At 38.9% G+C, this 22,114-nt stretch overlaps 1 protein-coding gene across 1 annotated transcript; it reads left to right on the top strand.

The window, feature by feature from the left end:
- Positions 1 to 74: 74 nt before the first annotated feature.
- On the top strand, positions 75 to 20,332 carry MZT1 (mitotic spindle organizing protein 1). Its single transcript, XM_044249861.1, has 3 exons — positions 75 to 239; positions 10,015 to 10,160; positions 18,546 to 20,332. The coding sequence occupies exons 1-3, from the start codon at positions 164 to 166 to the stop codon at positions 18,567 to 18,569; spliced, it is 246 nt and encodes an 81-aa protein (XP_044105796.1). The 5' UTR covers positions 75 to 163; the 3' UTR covers positions 18,570 to 20,332.
- The last annotated feature ends 1,782 nt before the right edge of the window (positions 20,333 to 22,114 follow it).

The following is a 22,114-nucleotide window of genomic DNA, read 5'->3' as shown; positions in this document are numbered from 1 at the left end:
ACGAGGCTCCAAATTTAAATCAACGCAGCCTCACGCCGGCGAAGAGCGCGAGGGGCGGAGCCTGCCCGGCGTGAGCGGGGGACGCGTGGTGTGATTGCCCAGGAGAAAGGAAGGCGCTCCAGTTCCGGGTCAGGCCCTTCTCCCGCCTCCCTCGGCCTCCGCCATGGCGAGTAGCAGCGGTGCCGGGGCGGCGGCGGCAGCGGCGGCGAATCTGAACGCGGTGAGGGAGACCATGGACGGTGAGTGCCTGTTTCTCCCCCTTTACCTTGTCTCCGTGTCCCGCAGCCAGGGCGGCGGGCGGCGGTAAGCCAAGAATGACTTGAGGTACATTTCCTGCCCCAAGGGGCATCCTTGGGGGTCCTCCCAAGGGACCCGCCAGGACCGTAGTGCGGATGATGCCATCCTTTGAGAGTTGTCTCCGCTCTTGCGTAGTTTGTCGCGCGCACGACGTTCCAGCCCTCACGTCAGCCGGGCGCGCGCCTCGTGCCTCCCGCGCGGAACTCGCGCGTCTCCCGCTCCCCGCGCGCCACGCCCCTCGGCCGCGGCGGAGGCCGGGCGTGCTTTCCTGGGGGCTCGGCTTCAGGTGCCGCGCGGCGCGGGGTGCGGAGAGCGCCCTTGTCTTTCTCTATCCCGAGCGGTAACCATCTTCAAGACTGTAAGCCTCGTGCGGACCGTAGCCTCGTGTGTTTGGTCGCCGCTGTGTCCTTTGTCTCTGGCCCTAAACTAGGCTCTTCTTAAATAAGGGGCGAGTGAGCAGGTCGCCCCGTCTGCGGAATTGCTCTGTTCGTCTTGGAGCCCGCGACGCCGGTGTCCGAGGCTGTAGGTGTATTTACTTGTGGTCGCGCCCCAAGGGTCGCGGGTGTCAAGCCTGCGCACACGTGCTAGAAGATGGAGTGTCTTGGAGTCCCTCTCTCTACGCTCTGATGCTGGTTCCGCCACTTTCTACTCCTGGGGGTGAGTTTGGACAAGCTACTATGACTACTCCAGTGAGCCTGGGTCTTTCTTTTCTATAAAATGAGGTCACTTCCTCCTAAGGTTCTTGTGGATATTAAATACCAGGTAAAGGCGTATCGAAGGTAATGAATCAAAAGATAGTTATTATTACCTTTGTGTTATATTACATGTACGTCTTGCAGACTCCTTTGTCTCTGTATTATTCACATTCACTTACATGGTTTTGATGAGTGTTAAATATTGCTTTTTTTTTTTTTTTTTTTTGCATTTTCCAGGGGATATTGACATTAGTCTCCATCTCTACTGAAACGTAACTGCAATTCTCACTCGGTAGTGTCGGCCTCCCGGCTCTGTCTCCCGGTCTGTTTCACTGTAGGCTCCACTTACTGATTCAGCCACTCCTTATGGGGTTTCCAGTAAGACTTTAGGCTTTTTCTGCAAGGGTTGGTGCTTTCTTTTTCCAGACCTACTTATATTATTGGAACATTTGCATCTCATTTTTTACATACCAAGTATCTATTTTGCTGTTTCTCCAAAAGTAGAATTTAATTGTTTATTTTATTCATTAGATTTCGAAGGGGTGAGGAGCAGAGTGAGAGGTACAAGTGGACTCCGCCCTTGGGGGGCGGAGCTTCATCCCACCTCCCTGAGATACAACCTGAGCTGAAATCAGGAGTTGGACACTCAACTGACTGAACCACCAAGGCGCCCCAGATTTTATTCTTAACACCATATTAAGCCTGTTTCTCTTCTTTCTTGATGTACCACATTATACGTTTCCCCAGTATCTGAAAGCAGAGCATTTCCATGAAATCTTTCCTAAAGCCAAAATGGTGTAGAGTGAAGCAGTTAGTATTGATTCATATGGAAAAAAAATTTTTGAGTGTTCTCAGACCAAAAAAATAACCTTTCTTAGGTTTTTCTGATACCTTAGGACATATCTTGTTAACAGATGCACAAAATAAATGCAGATAAAGCACAGATGGTCCCAGACACAGTTCAGAGCTCTGGCAGCTTGATGGTGAGATGTTCAATGTAGTTCCTGAGGAAGGAGCTTGGCAATGACCATATTAAGTGCTAAGTGCTATGGTCATGCCCTGTGATGGCTTACCACGAATAAACACTGAACACTATTTTCATTTTTGCCTTTTTTAATAAAAGTGAAAACTCGGATTACTTTTGGAGCAAAAATATCTACTAATATAAATCTTCTGTACGAGCAGAGTGGAGTAAGACAAACTTTCAAAAAGTGGGTGATGGTTGTATTGACTTACACCTTTGCTTGGAAGTCCGTGTGTGTTTGTTTTAAACGAATGGAGAGTATGAGGCCTCGCTTCTGTCAGGTTATGTTAGCTATGCTCAGGTTCCTTATTATACGGCCATAGGATCCCATTTGGATGGAAACTCCCATTTTAATCTCTGGTGGAACTATTGATGTACAAATGAGGACTGATTGTATTGGTTGGATCAGGATTTTTACTGAGAGAAGTATGTGTAAAATGAAGATTATTGAGTGTAAGAACATGACAAAGTGAAGAAATAACAGATTTAAAAAAAAATTCAATGAGAGGCTCTGTTTCTTAGAGAACACTGCTCCTCTAACACACAGTTCGCCTACAAACCTCAAGATGGGAAGGCCCCAGTTGGCAGTGAATCATCATTTGTTAAGTGTGGCAGCTAGGGACTATCACGTCCATTAGAATTCCGAACTTCTAGAAAATCCCTGCTGTCATGGCATAATTAAAGTCCAGGAGAGTCATATAAAATGAGAAGTTGAATTACTCCAAAGTTAATGGATGTTCCATGTTGTCTATAATAATTGAAGCCCAAAGGTAAACACAGAAGCACACTGTAAATAATTGACCATACACTGAACTGGAAAAAGTCTACATGTTGTCATTTTATTTTATTTTTAAAGATTTTATTTATTTATTAGCACATGCACAGCCATGCACTAGTGGAGTGGTGCTCAGAGGGAGAGGCAGACTCTCTGTTGGGAATGGATTCCTTTCTCTGGGGAACCCCAGAATCCTGAGATCATGACTTGAGCCTAAGTCAGATGCTTACCCGACTGAGCCACCCAGGTGTCCCCATGTTACCCGACTGAGCCACCCAGGTGTCCCCATGTTATCATTTTATAGTCCCAAGTTCCTCCACATTCATTCCCAGAAATAAAACTTCAGCGCGGCCAAGGGGCTAGACAGAACTACCCAAATAACATATTTATTTGAAATTTTGTCAATGCGGGGTTTCACTCTATTTAAATCTAGCCATGAGAGTCAGAAGTTTGAGTCTGACTATGCTCTTTCAAGATCTAGTATATTCTCATCTTCCTTACTACTTCTCTCCCATCAGTACTAGAGTCGGCTAACAGTAATTTAATCTTTTTGGTTTTAAAAGATTTTTATTTATTTCAGAGGAAGAGAAAGAGTGGGTGAACACAAGTGTAAGTGGGGTGAATGGCAGAGGGAGAAGCAGACAGCCCGCTGAGCTGGGAACTCGATGCAGGGCTCCATCCCATTCATGACCAAAGCTGAAGGCAGATGCTTAACTGACTGAGCCACCCAGGTGCCCCAGTACTTTAATCTTTTAATGGATCTGAATGATTTCAGGGTTGTAAAACTCAGCAATAAACGCTTATATTTTTGTTGTGAAATGAACACATTTTGATAATGATATTTCAAAAATAGGTAGACTTTTTAATATATCTGTGTGGCTCAGTCTGAAAGGAACCTGACTCATCCTGGCCCTGATTTAGTGTAAGCTCTTGTATCAATCCTCTGCTCTCATTTTTTAGTCCTCAACATTCTTTTCCAGATTCCTTCTTTAAAATGTTGGTCTTTTCTACTACCTCTCTCTCTTTTCTCCAGTGTACTCACTTGCCTCTTTTGTTTTTCAAGGTTTTGAAATTTTAGATACTATATTGATAGTTTCATACTTTGTTATTTTCGTATATTTAAATTTTTCCTTATGCCTCCAATTATTACTAGCAATTATGTTCTTTATAATTGTAATAAAAATGAACCTCTTCCTTACCAGAGGGTTTCAGTGTAGTGCTACTTTATTATATATCAGGTAGTAAGCTAGAAGAAGGAGTTAAGAGAGTTCACAGTGTATAAGGTGGTGTCAGTGAAGCAAATGTATGGTCCCTAGGCTGTCAGTCTAGTTACTCATTCCTAGGAAACCTAGGAATCTTTATTGCCTTCTTTTACCTCCCCTACCTTCTGTTTCTCACTAAGCCCTTTCAGTTCTTGCTTCATCTCAGATTTGACCACTTGTCCTAATCTCTCCTGTCCATGCCATCAACTTATCTGTCCCCAAGATGGCAGTAACTTAACTGGACTCCCTCTCCGTGGGTTTTCTGTCTCTTTTCAAGATTCATACCCTATTATGCAACCAGAGTCTTTTAAAAATGAAAATCTGATTGTCATACTCCCATTTTTATGTTCGTTAATAGCTTCCTGAAGTTCTAAAATCTTTAGTAGAGCCTTAGTGGGTGTTTGTGTCTGTCTTTTCTCATATTTTACACTTATGCTGCTCCTGTAATTACATTGCCTTTACATGAAGAACCTTTTGGATCTATGAAAGGTTCTTTACCAAGTTCTTTGTAGTCGGGGAACTTTTGCACAAACTGTTTTTTTCCCTCTCTTTTAGCAATTCTTCCTACCTCTGCATTAGGTAGGTTGATTTCTTGTCACTCTTGAAGTGTAAACTTACTTGTCACTTCTTCATACAAGTTTTGCCTAAACACTGTCTTTCATAACTATGTAAGACAGCCTTCTAATTTATTCTGGAGGTGTGCTTTTCTTATCCCTCTTTCCCATTTAACTAGGATCAGTTATTATTTAGTATCTCTCTCTCGTAGAATGTAATTCCACGAGGATTGGGAATGTATCTGTCTTTTCCACAACTATATTTCCAGCAGTAGTGTAGTAGGCACAGAATACACCTAAGGACCACTTATACAGTAGGCACTGCAGAAGTACTTATTATAGATGGCTTATGAAGTTAGGAGGCAAAGATCAACATACATTTTACAAGAAAGCTTAAAGGAAGGAAGTACTAGTCCTGAGATGGACCTGAAAGAGCATGGAGTTACATGGAGAGAAGAGAAAAGACACAGGAGAAAAGCATGAATTAAGGCATGAAGTCAGGAATAAGCAGAGCATTGATAGATGGGGTCTACCATGAAGAGAAAACTGGAGAGGAGAATTTTAGCAACAGATAATGGTGATGCTGATGATGGTGATAATGTTGGAGACTTGGAGTAGGGTCAGAGAGTACATGTTTTCATTTGCTGCTGCATAACAAACCATCCCAGACTTACCAGCATAAAACAATAACTACTTGTCTCTCATGGTTCTCGGTTGACTAGGCTTATCAGGGTAATTCTCATAGAGGGCCTCTAATGCATTGCAGTTAGTGCTGAAGCTTCCTCCCTCACAGTCTTCTAGTTGACATGCCTGCAGCAGGGGCTGTTGTCTGGAACATGTGGGTTTCTTCCCACTTGGTGGCTGGGTTGCAAGGGAGAGTGCCTCAAGGGAAGCTCTATCGCCTTTTTAAGTGTTAGAAATCCTGCAATGTCACTGTTGGGAGATGCAGCTTGAGCCCTGATCATACCCGTACGTTCTTGCTCAGCAGGCCAAGAAGGCAATGCCCTAGCTGCTCTTTCTTCCTGCTCTTTCTCAGCAGTCTATTTACAGTGAACAACTTGAGGGATAAGGTAACAGCTACTTCCATATAAAGAGCAAATTTGCTAATTGCTGACTTTAAAAGTAGGGATTTCCCAGGCTCACTGTTCATCATCTGTGAATACGGTCTGTCAGTGTAATGTGTTCTTTCATTCCTGTCAAAAGGAAAAAGCTACCTGGTTATTTCAGTGTTTGATGAAAAGGTATTCATAAGACTCAGTACTTTTTCTCTAATTTTAAAGTCTTAGCAAAAGACAATAGTACATTGTTAACACGCCAGAGGATAGCTATATGAAATTACCATCATCCTTAATGTTAGTGTTGAAAGCATTCCAAATAAAATTAGAAATGCTTACTTTCACTGAATTTTTTTTTCTAACCACTGATATGAAAGTTTAAGCAAATAATGCAGGATAAGAGAAGGAAAAGACTGTAAGGGAGGGCATGAAACTATTATTTATAGGTAAAATGATTATCTAATTAGAAAACGAGAATTAACTGAAAAACTTCAGTAGAATTTGTTAAGGTGGCTGATTACAAAATAAAAACAAGTCACATTCTAGAACATTTACACTACTCACCTAGAATATACCAAAGCAAGGTAGAATGCATTTGTGAAGACAAAACTCAAAATTAAAGAAATTGGTGGTTTACTACCAAAATTGATGATGATGGAGCACTTGGCTAAAACCTTCTCAAAGCATACAAAAATGACTAGAAATAATACAATAATGCAGTTATTGTCACAGCCATGTTCAAAAACAAGAAAGGGAAATCTGGTTAGAAGGGGAGAAGTTTTCCCCCAAAGAGGAGCAGATGGGAACCACAGCAGGAGACTGGGAATGGAACCTGACCAACAACACTGCCCTGCCTGAGTGAAGCTGGGACCAGAAATGTGCCATCTGCCATGGCCAGGAATTGGGAAGCACCGTCCGCGTGTCTGTGCCTCTGGAGCCAGTGTGCTTCCGCTAGGTCTGTGCCAGAGGCCTGAGATCAGTGTGAGACTGCCCATCCAAGGATGCTTCACCCGTTCAGAACAGCAAGAAAAATCTCCTGTTGAAGATGAGCTTCCAGGCAGAAATCACTAAGTACCTAAGGTAGTTGAAAAACAAACAACTCGCATGAGAACTGAAAAAAGAGAAGGTAGTAATAATAGCTCTTTCTTTGTGCACTAGATGCCAGTGGACACAGCATTCTGAGTATGTTTTATAATCCTCACAATGATCCTGTAAAAGAAGTACTATTAGCCCTGTTTCACAGTGTTATAAAGTAAAGGCACAGAAAGGTTACCTTTTGAGACACCCGGGTGGCTCGGTTGGCTAAGTGTCTGCCTTCATTTTGGGTCCTGATCCCAGGGTCCTGGGATTGAATCTCAAATCGGGCTCCTTGCTTAGCCAGGAGTCTGCTTCTCCCTCTGCTGGCTGCTTTCTCTCTTTCTTCCTAATAATTAATAAATAAAGCCTTAAAAAAATAAAAGAAAAGAAAGGTAGCCTTGCCTACCAAGTAATGAAGGTGAAATTTGAAGTCAGGTGCTGTAGAGAGCCGACCCTTACCACTTTTGGTGCTTGCTTAAACTTGAAGAAACAGAAAACACAGATCTCAGAAATGGCCAAAGATAAGAATATAGCTTCAGTAAGTAAAGGCAGAAACAATAGCCACAAAATAAGTGGTTATAAAAAAGCATTTAACTGAAATAAGGACAAGAAATTAATGGGGGAGGATTAGAAATCTTAAAATAGAGTTATTGAAATAAATTCAGCAGATAACATGAACGACAGCCTGCATATAGCTGAAGAGCAGTATTGGTATGTCGTCATGTCAAAACTGAAGAAATGAAACAGAAAGGACTGTCAGCTTCCAGCCAAGATGGAGTAACAAAACTGGATTTACACTTCTACCTGGAAAAAACAAAAACCCAGACAGAATAATGATTTTCAGGGCACTGGACATCAGATGGTGAAGGGCAGTGATCCCAGAGACAGTAAATGAAGAGAGCCCAATTGTTGCCTGCTCTTGGTACCTTTAGAAAGTTTCCAGGCCTTAGCACAGTTGGGGAGTGGTGTGGACCCCCAAGGTTAGCAGAAGGAGTTCAGAATCCAGGAAGACCAAAGCAGGTAGAGTTTGTAGGACAGAATACCTGAGAGGAAAAAGCTTAGAGAGAGAATTCTGGAGACCAGTAGGAGGGTCCCCCTCAAATACTGAGGAGAGAATCTGATTAGCACATGTGTGTGAGGAAAGTACCTACAAAGCTAGGAAAGGCATCCAAAAGAATTAGAGGGAACAGTACACAGTGCTCACCAAAGGCTGAAAACTGCTTGTATCTACCAGCCAGAATGGAAGACTTCGTAATTCACGAGGCATTTAGTAGAGCACTCAGGAGGGTGTGGCCTCAGTGATGAGGAACAATTAGCTGTACGCTAAACAGAGCTCTGATCCTGACTATATAAATCTTAAGAGACTCAAAAGTATCAAGCATCATGAAATAATGAGATAACTGCATTTCATTACAAAGCCCAAGAATATGTGTGAAAATATTCTAAAAAAGAATATAGAAATATAAAAATAGCAACCAGCAAGATAAAATTTACAATGTCAAGCATCTAATTAAAAATTATTAAGTATGCAAAGTTGGAAAATACAACCCATGATAGAAAAATCCAGTCAGTTGAAACAGACCTGAAACTGACACAGATATTAGAATTAGATGGACAAGGGCATCAAAACTGTACTCCCATGTATTCAAAAAGTTAAGTATAAGCACAGAAGACATTTAACGGAAAAAAAAACCTTGAGATTCTAGAGATGAAAATGAATGTCTGATATAAAGAGGTGAGGAGGACCCATCCCATAAACATCATGGGATGTTTTTTTGTTTTTTGTTTTTCTTGGATGTTAGTGTTTTGAAGGAGTTGGATTTCATGTATCCTTCAATATCGTTAACTTTCCCATTCATCCGAAAATAACATAGTTTTTATGCAATTCAAGTCAGAATCCAAATGGACTTTTTGCTTGGAGTTGATTAAGATTTTTAGAGAGGGAAAGAGGCAGGGGGAGGGACTGAGAGAGAGGGAGAAAGAGAATCTTAAGAAGGCTCCGCGCCCAGGGAGGAAATGCCGGGCTGGATCTCACAACACTGAGATCATAACGTAAACTGAAATCAAGAGTCTGATGTATAACCACCTGAGCCACCCAGGTGCCCCTTGATCAAGATCTTTTAAGATCGCTGAAAGAATAAAGAGGTTTGTGAAAGGAAAGATAACAAAGAATGTTTAACCTTCTGTATGTTGATAAATGTTTGTAATTAAAATCATGGTTCTGACATAAGATAGAGATGCAACAGATCCATAGATAAATGGGAATTTACTATGTAATAAAAGTGACATCTTAACCAAGTAGTAGAAGGAGAGATCACTCAATAAATAATGTTGAGGAAATGGGCTTATTTCTGGGAGGTGAAGTTAGATCCTATCTTCTACCCAAACTCCAGGGAGTTAAATGTTTATAGGCAGACAGGAAATAAACTTTGAAGTGATAGAAGGGAATACTGGTGGATAATTATATAATCTTTGCATGGAGAATAACTTTCTAAGTATAATGCCAAGGGAAAATATTACAGGAAGCCATAGATAACATGTTGACCATTGACTTTAACAAATTCTAAACATGCTCTGAGGACCAACCACCATAAAACAAAATTTAATGAAGCCGATGTATTTATATTCCGTGCTTCTCTTTGCTAGTGTTTCTTATGTTAATTATTTTTATAAACTATAGTAAAATGAAGTATTATAAAAAATGAAGTTAAAAAATAAGCTTTCATTTTTTATATTAGATTTTAATGGACATGATTACTTTGTCAAATTGTAGAAGATTCTAAGTACTTTTAAAGGCTTAAATATGTATATTACTGAGCAGTTCCACTTTTAGGAATTTATCCTAATGAAATAAAATGAAGTTAGCATGTACAGATGCTTATCATAGGATTATTTCATTGGGGAAAAATGAGACCCACTTAACTCTTAAAATAGTAGGATGGTTAAGTAATGTATGTGTTTTCATAAAACGGGATGTTATGAAACTAAATTACATTGTAAAAGCATACTAAAAATGGAGAAATGTTCAGAATAATCCTGATTATGATGCATATATTTAAGTAGTAAATGGTAGAATATAAATCAAATTGTAAAAGAGCAGTTACGTGGAGGTAGGGTATAAGTGTATTTCTGTATTACATGACAATTTCAAAATATAGTGATGTTGTGCTAGTTCTTTGGTACTGTGCAGTATTATATGAACTAAAACCAATGTATTGTTGTATACATTTTTTTACTGTAATTTTTTTTTGAAGTTTCTTCTGTGTCTTTTTCAGTTCTGCTGGAAATTTCAAGAATTTTGAATACTGGCTTAGATATGGAAACTCTGTCTATTTGTGTACGGCTTTGTGAACAAGGAATTAATCCAGAAGCTTTATCGTCGGTAATAAAGGAACTTCGCAAGGCCACTGAAGCACTAAAGGTTAGAGTCTGTGTGTTAGTTCATTCTAAAGAAAGATTCTTTTGTTTAGAAGATGGTTAATGAGTTTATGTGAAAGATCCTACTTAAATACTATTAAACTAGCTTTTGTCACCATCAGAAATTCTGAAAACAGAACTTAGATGTTCAGTTACAAAAATTGCTACTATCATGGACCACATTTTCTCTTCACAGAAGTCTCCAGGTATGTTTAGAATTTTCCTTGTGAGTAAAATTGTGTCTGTGCCCAAAAAGATCTGTACAAGGCCAGTACCTGTGAATGTGACCTTATTTGGAAATTGTTTATCAGCAAGTATAATCAAGTTAAGATCATAATGGATAACGGACGTCCTTATACGACAAGGGAAATTCGGACAGATACACCAAGAGAGCACCATGTGGAGACCCAGACACGGACAAAGCCTCGTGACAGTGGAGGCAGAGATTGCAGTAGTGGCCTAGGATTGTTGACAGCCATCAGAAGCTACGAAGAGGCAAGGGTCTTCTGCTAGAGCCTTCTGACTCCGTAATTTGGAACTTCTGGCCTTTAGAGCTGCGAGAAAATAAATTTCTGTTGTTTTAAGTCACCCAGTTTATGGCAGTTGGTAGTGGCAGCCCTAGAAAGCTAGTACAGGTTTCACTGCTAGCAAGTGGGGTGCCGTTGTAACAGATATCTACAAGTCAGGAGGTGGCTTTGGAGTTCAGTGTTGGGTAGAAGTTGGGAAATTTTACATACTTAATAGAAAGGACCCAGATTTCATTGAAGAAAGTGTTGGTAGAACTCTGGACATTAAAGGCAATTCTGGTAGGGGCTCAGAAAGGAGAGAAGAGCAGTAGGGAAGGCTTTAATTGTCTTATTGTCTTGTACATATATCATGATGAGCAGAATGTTGCTGGAAATAATGGACATTAAAGGGGCTTCAGGTGAGATCTTGTAAGGAACATATTATTGAACAGTGGTAGGAAGGTTGTCCTTATTATAAAATGACAGCACCTGGCTGAATTATGTTTTACAAGTGGAAGAAAAATAAAACTTGTAAATGATGAACTTGGACATTTAGCTGAGGAAATTTCCTAGCAAAGTGTGGAAAGTGTAAGAGCAAAATTTCTCCTTGCTACTTAAAATAAGATATAAGATGAATGAGAAATCAAGGAAGGAACTGGTAAGCGAAAAGGAACCAGCACTTGATATGGAAAATTCTCAGCCTTACCTAGAGAGCATGCTCTAGAGAGAAAGCCCAGAGGTGTGGCTCTGGTGAGGAGATTGGATTTGTGATTTATAAATGTAGTCAGCTGTACTGGACTTGACTGAAAGGAACCCAGACAAAATAAAGGAAAGCTAGGATTCTGTACCTGGATTCTGCAGGAAGGAAACTGGCCAATAGGCCTACATGTCTGTGATCATGTGTTTCTCCTTCAAGAAAAGGGAAGAATTGGGGTGCCTGATTGGCTCAGTGGGCTAAGCCTCTACCTTCGGCTCAGGTCATGATCTCAGGGTCCTGGGATCGAGCCCCACATCGGGCTTTCTGCTCAGCAGGGAGCCTGCTTCTCCCTCTCTCTTCACCTGCCTCTCTGCCTACTTGTGATCTGTCTGTCAAATAAATAAAATCTTTAAAAAAACAAAAAGAAAGAAAAGAAAAGGGAAGAATGGCACATAGTAGCTCTGAGAAGAAGGGACTGCTGAGGCCAATTGGCTGCATGGCCACTGTGGGCCCAGAGGACCACCTTTTTCCAAATACAAACTCACCCCTTTTTAGTTGCTCACATTGGAAACAGGAAAAGTATATTCTCTCTCTTACTCTGCTTACATGATTTAAAATCTTGGGTGATTTTTTTCCATGTTTATATAACAGTAACTCACTACAGATACTGATTCAAGTTAGTCCCTCTGAAAACTTGTCCAAGGACAAAGTGACTTTTCTCCAGCTTTTTTTTTTTTCCTTTGAGAAAACAAAACTATAATACGTGTAGTTTACCCATCTCAAATTTAGTCAATCTCTAGTAAATTCCAGTGATTTGGATTGTTTTGAAGAATTTTTAAACTTTATTTTTTTAAAAGATTTTTATTTGACAGAGACACAAGAGAGAGAACACAAGCAGGGGGAGTGGGAGAGGGAAAAGCAGGCTTCCCACAGAGCAGTGAGCCCAGTGTGGGGCTCGAACCCAGGACCCTGGGATCATGACCTGAGCTGAAGGCAGATGCTTAACAACTGAGCCGCCCAGGTGCCCCAAGATTTTTAAAACTTGAAACACAGAAAGGTAAACAGAAGACATTTACAGAGCAAAACTTTATCATAAGGAGAATATCTGTACAATTTTCATTGCTAGATCCCTACAAATTCCCTTGAGCTCCCCTATCACTGTATCACTAACCTCCCCTGCTCCCCCTTCCAGTAATTACTACCCTGATTTTCATGGTAGAAGCTTTCATATTTTTAACAGTTTTACTGACTAAACATGGGTTTTTAAATGATGCAGTTTAATTTTGTAAAATTTTAGAATGTGGTATAAACCGGAATCTTTTTTTTTAAAAAAAAATTGTATTTTTTTAGTGTTCCAAGATTTGTTGCTTATGCACCACACCCAGTGCTCCATGCAATACATGCTGTCCTTAATACCTACCACCAGGCTCACCCAGCCCCCAACACACCTCCCCCCCGCAAAACCCACATTTTGTTTCTCAGAGTCCGTAGTCTCTCATGGTTCATCTCCCCCTCCGATTTCCCCTAGTTCACTTTTCCTTCTCCTAATGTCCTCCGTTATAAACCAGAATCTTACAGCCCAGTCTTTTTTGTGGGTTTTTCATTTAACATTATGTTTGAGAGGGTATTTTTTTGTTCCTCGTTTTTTTGAGAATAGTTGACACATGAGTTTTACATTAGTTTCAAATGTACAACTTAGTGACTTGACAGGTTTATATGTTTTTTTTATTTTTATTTTTTAAAGATTTTACTTATTTATTTAACTGAGAGAGAGAGAGGGAACACAAGCAGGGGGAGTGGGAGAGGGAGAAGCAGGCTTCCCACCAAGCAGGAAGTCTGATGTGGGCCTTGATCCCAGGACGCTGGGATCATGACCTGAGCCGAAGGCAGCTGCTTAACAACTGAGCCACCCAGGCACCCTATATATATATATATTTTAAAGACTTTTTAATGTATTTATTAGAGAGAGAGCCGGCGAGAGGAGGGGCAGAGCAGGGAGCCTGACACAGGGCTGGATGCCAGGGCCCTGAGATCATGACTTGAGCCAAAGGCAGATAAGCTTAACGGACTGAGCTACCAGCTGCCCCAGAAGGTTTGCTGCCGGCTGCCCTGTAACTTCACTATTAAATTATTACTGACTGTTCCTTATGCTATGACTTCGATCCCTGTGACTTACTCTGTAACTGGAACCCTCTCTTTTCCTCCCCCCTTCACCCATTTTGTCCATCTCCCTCTCTCCTCCCCTTTGTGGGCCATCAGTTTTTTCTGTTTTTATAGGTCTGATTCTGCTTTTTGTTTATTCCTTTTTTTTTAAGATTCCACTTCCGAGTAGAGTCATGTAAGGTTCTTTTTTTTTTTTTAAGACTTTATTTGAGAGCATAAGAGTGCCTGCAAGTGCACACAGGAGCAGGGGGAGGGACAGAGAAAGGAGGAAGAGAGAGAATGTCAAGCAGGTTCTGTGTGCAGATCCCAGGTACTCCGGAGATTCGTTTATGTTGTGTGTGGCTGTGATACAGTCCTTTTCACTGAAATAATGCTTCGTTGCACAAATATACTACTATTCAGTTATCCTTTCTTCTGTGAGTGGATATTCGATTGCTTCCAGTGTGGAGCTGTTAGGACTATGAGCTATGAGCCTAGTTGTGCGTGTCATGATGCATCTGGGCGTGCGCTTCGGCTCGGTGGTGTGTATCTACAAATCAGGTTGCTTGGGTTTTAGGTAATCTTTATCTTTAACTTGAATAGATAAAGCCAAACTTTTCTAAAGTAGTTGTGTTTCTGTTTCCATGAGCAGCATGTGAGTTTCCCTTTCATGCCCCAAATCTCACCAATACTTACTGTGTTTTTAATTTTAGTCATTTTGGTGGGTGTGTATGGGTTTCTTAGGTGGTTTTATTTATATTTCTCCCTAGTACCAATGAGGTTGAATGTGTTTTTACATGTTTTTTGGCCATTTTCTCTTACGAGATACTTTTCAAGTAGTTTTTCCATTTTTTTCTGGGTTGTCTGCTTTTTCTTTTGTATTGGTAGTCTTAAATATTCTGAATGTGAACCCTTTGTTAAATGTGCATATAGGTTGCTAATTTCTTTTAGTCATATTTTTAAATCTTTATAGGAACTATTCAAACTTTCTTTTTAAACTCAACTGTGCTTTCATATGACAGAAAGAAAAATAGCTGAATACTATAAGAATAAATAATGTTTCTGGGTACTTTGAGTCACAGCAATGATAGTGTACTGCTACTGCTGTTAGTAGTTTACTGCTGAGGAAACTGAAGCTTGTGGTGGCCAGCTTCTCCCTGGACTTACTGAGAAGTAGTTGAGCTGAGATTTGAACTTGGACTCTGGCTTCAGAGCTGTTAACTACTAAGTTTTTACCTACAATAAGTTCTAAAAAAATATCTAAGCCTGCTTTTTGAGAAAGGGTAAAATGTGATTAGAATAATGGACTGATATATGGGAACACTCCCTGGTTTAGTATTCTCTCATAATCCTGCTATTCAAAATAAAATGCAACATCATAGTCTTTGCAGTAAATTTCTGAAATGCTATTGGAAAATAATTTATTTAATAAACATCTCACACAACTGCTTGAATTTTTGTTGTTTATGTTGGAATTTGACAGAGATGTGGGAGGCAAAAGAGCATGAAGTTTTCATATTATAATGCATTTTCAGTGCCATACAGGAACCAGAGATAAATAACCGAGCTGATGGGGTAAAAGAGAAACTGACAAGTGCTTTGGCATAGCACTTCCTTCGACAAAATAAACCCGAGGTTTTAGGATAGGAGATTCAGCATTTACCTGCTTAACATAGCTTTTTTAGCTTTGAACATGCTAGTTACTCCATAGTGAGAATAGTGGACTGTAGTGAGATACTGGAGGCAAAATCAATAATTAAGATAAACCAAATCAGAACGCATTACCTGTTGAATGGAAGATTAGTCTCACAGACACACACAAACATATTTCTCCATAAACAACAGCCAGTATGCCAGTTTCTCATTAAAACTAGATGGGGAGGAGAATTCTGAAAAGTACCTAGCAAAGAAGAAAAATCTGTTAATTAGAACTCTTTTCTTTAAAGGAATTTTTGAAATCTGTTTATAATTTTTATTTAAAAGTGCTCATAATTTTAAAGTGTTTAAATACCAAAATATAAAGAAGGAAATAAATAATTCAGAACCACCCAAGAGATAATCAGCAACATTTGGTGAACACCATTCTGTCATGCTACTTTAAAAATAAAAAATAATACACTTCATGGATTAAGGAATAACCTTTCACATGTGCTTATTTTCTCTTACTTGCTACTGGTAAGTTGGGATTGGGAGCTGGTTAGCTCTGAGCTGCACTGTGAACCATACCTGGCTTTCCTTGGCCACCTTTTAGACTTTTAAAGCAGATGGTGGTTTTCTCCTTTTTGGGTATGCTGCTAATTAATTTCTCACTTTATTTTTTGTCTGGTTCTTTCAGAACTAATAATAAAGTAAGGAAAAACTGTCCCTGTTGTGTTCTACTGCCTTTGCCTAGAAATCCTAGTGATTAGAATTTCCTTACATGATACTTAACCTCTCTTTTAGAATGTGTAAAATAGGGGCATCCGGGTGGCTCAGTGGATTAAAGCCTCTGCCTTCGGCTCAGGTCATGATCCTAGAGTCCTAGGATTGAGCCCTGCATCGGGCTCTCTGCTCTGGGGGGAGCCTGCTTCCTCCTCTCTCTGCCTACCTCTCTGCCTACTTGTGATCTCTGTCTGTCAAATAAATAAATAGAATAATTCAAGGACATCCTGAAATATTGCAAGGAGCTAATGGTCTAAAATATAGTTTTTCCTTTGTTCTTTAGTTAACTATGTAGAAAATTGCAACAGTTTTTCATTAATTGTTTTGTCTTCCTCACAGTTTGTATATTGATATTGTTAAATCATTTATACTAAAAGAAGCTGATTATGTGTCACACGGGTCAGTTTCTTTGCATCAGTAGATGTGTCACATTGTATGTATCTCCCACAGCATAAGTAGGACTGTTAATTGAGGTATAGTTTTTAAAAATAGACTTTTTTTCGGTTTCCGTGTCTTTTAATGAATGCATTTACAGGTAAAATAGGCTTTATTTTTATGAATGATTCTATCAAACACTGAACTTTAGTATTGCCTTCTCAAGGCTAATATTTATGTATAGGCAATCATTTACATATTGTGGCTTCAGAAATTTTGGGCAAAACCTTCTTCATGTATCTTCTACTTTAGTACCAAGGTGCCTTGAAATGGACTATTATTGATGCACTTTACACTAATAAGCCTTGCCCTTTCTCTTGGAGCTGTCCTGTATGATCACTGATACCTAGGGGCAGTGATGCATCTCCTCGCTGTAGGAAGGTTTGAATGGTGTGAGGACACTGGAGCTGTAGAATTTGGAGTTGGGAGAGCAATAAGGGATTTAATAAGTCTTGTGTCCCTACCCATCCTCCCATAGGAGGGAATAAACTTACACGGGAAAGCAAAGTGTGGGAAGACTGCTAAAGTTGATTTTTCCCAGGGCCAACGCTTATGAAATTTTGGAGTCTCTAATGGTAACTGGAGCTCTTTAGGAAGCCATTGCTGTCCTTTCAAACAGAGGAGTGCTATATTCCTATAAGAGGAATGCTATACAAGGTTGAAGGCTTTCTTAGTTTAGGTGAAAATACTTGTTTCATTGTCTGTTTCTTGAAGGAGAACCTCTAAAATTATTATGAAAATGGAATGGGACCAGACAAATTAGATTGCATTAGAATTAAGATATTTTAATTTTTTAAAAATTCTAAAATTGTTTATATTATTTCAAGTCTTCTTTGAAGTAAGTGATACTAAGAATGGAGTTAGGAAGGAGACTAAAGGTTTGCAGCTAAAGCTAATGTAAGAACCTTTAAGGGTAGAAAGAAATAAGAAGCTTTTGAAAAGAGGGAGATTTTCTCCAAACTAGTTTCTAATCCTTGTAAATAATAAACCCAAAGAAGTAAAAGGCTAATTAGAATAGCCAACTGTATGGGCAAACAAGGTAGGTTCTGCTGATTACAAAGAGAACGTTTCAGATTGAGTTAACTACAATTTTCCCAGCATGTTAAGGGATTTTCATGAAAGGACTCTGAACTTAGGCTAAACTTAAAAGCAAGTTTTAATTAAGAAGTTGAAATGTAGGGCGCCTAGGTGGCTCAGTGGATTCAAGCCTCTGCCTTCGGCTCAGGTCATGATCTCAGGGTCCTGGGATCAAGCCCCGCATCGGGCTCTCTGCTCAGCAGGGAGCCTGCTTCCTCCTCTCTGCCTGCCTCTCTGCCTACTTGTAATCTCTGTCTGTCAAATAAATAAAATCTTAAAAAAAAATTAAACTTAGCTAAAACCATCATATTCATATTTGGCATTAGGAAATTACTTAAGTCCTTATCTTTTAGAAATATGTATCAAGGGGTGCCTGGGTAGGCTCAGTCAGCTGAGCATCTGACTCTTGATTTCAGCTCAGCTCATGATCTCAGTGTTGTGAGATTGAGCCTCCACTGGGCTCCTTACCAGGCTAACTAAGCCACGCAGGGAGTCTGCTTCTCTCCCTCTGTCCCTCCCTGAGCGCATGTGTGTGCAGTCACTCTTGGCTCTCTAAAATCAACAAATAAATCTTTTAAGAGGGAAAAGAAATGTCTCAAATCATTTACCGATGACTTGCATGGTGTCTGAAAATTTCTGCAGAATAATCAGAGAAAGTATAATAGTTCGTGGTATAGGTAAAGCAGGGTTAGCCCTGTGCCCATTATTCCCTTTTCCTCTTTTTTCCTCTACTTTCTAACAGGTTTTTTTCATTCTTAATCCCCTTTTCACACTATAATGAAACATGCAGAAACAGACAAACCAATAAAGACTGGATAAGGTGGATACAATGTGTGGAGAAGGTCGGCTTGGGTCAGTTTTTCAGGTAGCAGTGTATTTTTATATTAATTGTATTATTTAATACGATGCAACAATTTTCCACTGTTAGCCTAGCAGTCAGTTCAAGAGGTAGTTCTGATGTACTGCAAAAAGTGAAGTGCATTATCCTCCTAAAAGTGGATATGTGGAGGAGGCATTGTTTGTTAATGACAATGCAGTATTGACAAATATATCTCCATGGTGTCTCTTTTTTTGTGGTTTTATTATAATGAAACTTACTTTCTTGTTCTAGGCTGCTGAAAATATGACAAGCTGACTTTCTGGAGAAATCCTGATGAGATACGTCAAGCTTTTCAAGAGAATTTGAAGATTGCATTGTAGTCAGGAATGTACAATGAAATTACTGCATGCAGCATTGTAGAAACATTTTCCTTTTTAAAAGAATTATAAAACCATAGCTTTATAAATCAGTGGAAAATGGCTTACAGAGAGAACTATCAGATGTGTTTATATCACATCCTACTTTTTTTTTAACAGCTCTAATGCGTTGGCATCGCTGTGTTCATATTTATGTATTCCTTATTTATAGCTCTGATAGCTTTAATTTTCTAAGCAGTCTGTCTATCAGATGTGCACATCTGCTGTGCCTGGTTAAAGTATAGTGGAATCCATCAGAAGTAATGTAGTAGTTATGACTTGTTGACATTTCCATTATAAAATTTAATTTTGAATTGTTTATGCAAAATAACTGTGGATTTGTGTTGTATTGGGCTAAAACTTGACAATTTCAGCCACCATTTGTGAAATTTGACTTAGATTTACAGCGTGTATCAGAATCTTTTTTATAAGAGCATAGAAATCATTTGTTTTAACCTGTTCTCCTTAAAGAATATTTAGTTTTTTAAACATGAAAGTTTTCCTGGCACTTAAAAATAAGAACCAGATCATTTTTTGTATTGACTGAAAAATAAAACTTAGAAACTTAGATTTTAAAAGTAATGGTAGTGCTCATTATTGTCATTTGAACCATTTAAATTTAATGAAAATATTAATTGGTAATATTTTTCTTTCTAAGTTCTATACTCTATAAATGATGGCCTAAAAAATAATGCATAATGAAATATTTCCAATATGCAAAATTCTTTAATTTTATTAGTTTAAATTTATTAAACTAAAAATAGTTTGAGTAGTTACCTAATGTATCTTGAGTGGTTATCTAATCACTAAATAGGAAGTATCTGTCAACAAATAATATTTTCTGAAGGAATAAAGAGTCTGTTCATTAAACAAAAACTAAATAATCAAGTGTTGTGTATCAGGAATTTTAAGTATTCCTTTCCAAGGTCACTTTTTGTGTCATTATTTTTTCCCTGAAAGTTTTAGATAATCAAAGCGATGGTTCAAAATGAATTTTGGAAAATGAAGGATAGTGTTAATTCTGTTCTGTAGCAAAATCTCGATAGAATATTTTATCCAAGAGTGATAGGATTTTAATCTGGTTTTATTTTAGATTTTGTTAGCTTCCATTTAAATGATAGTACAAGTGTTTACTCTTTAGCAGCATTTTTGTACTTCAAAGTAAGGCTTAGTATTAGTAATTAAGTGACAGCCTTCTGTTGTAAAATCTAGTCGTGATTATTTAGACTTTGTAAGCACCTAGCATCTTTACCAAGGACCCTGGAAGGTGTATTATTGGCAGACTCAGTTGGGAGACAATAATGACTTGTGGTAAGTCATTTATTTGTTAGTAAACACTGTAAGTTCTGTATGTTGTTACCCAGGAAATCATAAAGAGAACATTTTTGTCAAGCTCCAAAATTGGTATATACTCTTAGGCCACAAGAGTTAATAGTTTTATTTATTATTTTGTAGGTTATTTATGTATGATACAAAGCAGGAAGATATATTGAGAAGGCATTATGTTTACAGAGAGCTTAAGTGTTAAATGTAAACATATATTTTTAATGCATACTTCAGTACTATTTAAAAAAATCAAAACAAATTGTGATGATACAATTGGCAGTTGATGATACAATTATGCATGTTGTCAGTGACAAAAATAAAACCATTTTGGTAGTATTGACATGTACTTTTGATTTAATATATACTTTATGAGCACAACTCATTTCTGTAGGTACTCTGTATTTAGATAAATACTTAGGATTATTTAAAGGCTCTATAATTTACAATGTAAAATTAGGCTTGAGGTGTAAAATATACTTTTCTCCTGGTAGTGAAAGGAGAACGCTATATTAACATTGCCCCAGTCTTGGAAACAAAGTTGGCATTTCAAATATATGTGAGATTATATTTTTCTTTACTTCAAGTAACAGATTCTTTACATAGTGGGAGACTACAAAATTTCATACATGTGTCAAGCATACTTTAGTGGTTTTTTTTTTTTAAAGATTTTATTTATTTATTTGACAGACAGAGATCACAAGTAGGCAGAGCGGCAGGCAGAGAGAGAGAGGAGGAAGCAGGCTCCCCAGGGAGCAGAGAGCCTGATGCAGGGCTTGATCCCAGGACCCTGGGATCATGACCTGAGCCAAAGGCAGAGGCCCCAACCCACTGAGCCACCCAGGCGCCCGACTTAAATGTTTTCTAATAACTGAATCAAGTATTGGTTTTTATTTTTATTTATTTTTATTTATTTTTAAAGATTTTATTTATTTATTTGACAGACAGAGATCACAAGTAGGCAGAGGGGCAGGCAGAGAGAGAGAGGAGGAAGCAAACTCCCTGTAGAGCAGAGAGCCCAATGTGGGGCTCGATCCCAGGACCTTGGGATCATGACCTGAGCCGAAGGCAGAGGCTTTAACCCACTGAGCCACCCAGGCGCCCCAACTATTGGATTTTAAACATACTTTAATTAAACTTAAAAATTCAGTTCTTCACACTAGCCACATTTTTTTATTGTAAAATATATACAACAGAAAATTTACCGTCTTAACCTTTTTAAGTTGTGCAGATGAGTAACAGTAAGAACATTCACACTGTTACACTACCATTGCTACTATCTAGAACTTTACATCCTCCAAACAAACTAGCCATTACGCAGTGATTGCCCACTTTCTCTTCCTTGAGCCCATTTTTCTAGGTAAATGTTTTTCTGCTTTCTGTTTCTAAGAATTTTACTGTTCTAGGTACTTCATGTAAGTAGAATCATACAGTACTTGTCCTTTAGTGCCTCTTTTTTCACTTAACATGTCTTCAGGATTCGTCCATATTATAACATGTATCAGAATTTATTCCTTTTTAGAGCTGAATAATATTCCACGACATGTATTTTCCACGTTTTGTTGATCCATTCACCCAGTGAATATTTGGGTTGTTTCTGTCTTTTGGCTATTGTGAATAATGCTGCTTTTAGTATTGATGTATAAATATCTGTTCAAGTGCCTGCTTTTACTGCTTTTTGGTATGTACCCAGAAGTGGAATTGTGATTCTCACGGTTGCACCTGAGAAAAGCACAGGAGCCAGGAGACCACACTGCTGAGTAGCCGGGCTCTGGTTCTGCCTCAACGATTTGGGGCAAGTTACTACTGAGATTCATTGTCCTTCTCTGGAAGATGGGGAAATTCATCCCTGCTTCACAGACTATGTATGGAAAATACTTTGCCCAGGACCTGAAACATTAAATGCTTATTTTTGCCCACACCTTCCACTGGGCCATGAGTGAAGGGCTATATAAGAATTAGGCATAAAACTAGGATAGTCAAGCAAACTAGGTGCTCATGAACAAATGTCTGATTTCTAGGCAAACTTTGCACTTGGATGCCTTTTCCTCATTTGATCTATAGGAGCCTCATTTACTGACGAAGCTACTTGAACACCTTTTCCAAAGATAGAGCCAAAAT

Source organism: Neovison vison, chromosome 5 (genome assembly GCF_020171115.1).
Source record: "Neovison vison isolate M4711 chromosome 5, ASM_NN_V1, whole genome shotgun sequence".
NCBI classification, from domain to species: Eukaryota; Metazoa; Chordata; class Mammalia; order Carnivora; family Mustelidae; genus Neogale; species Neogale vison.
Note: the sequence above shows the minus strand (reverse complement) of the source record. Positions and strands in the feature narration are given on the sequence as shown.

Coding starts and splice junctions, on each gene's coding strand:
- MZT1 (XM_044249861.1), top strand. CDS start 164: ATGGCGAGTAGCAGCGGTGCCGGGGCGGCGGCGGCAGCGGCGGCGAAT. Junction 240..10,014: donor GGTGAGGGAGACCATGGACG/GTGAGTGCCTGT, acceptor TGTCTTTTTCAG/TTCTGCTGGAAATTTCAAGA. Junction 10,161..18,545: donor AGGCCACTGAAGCACTAAAG/GTTAGAGTCTGT, acceptor TTCTTGTTCTAG/GCTGCTGAAAATATGACAAG.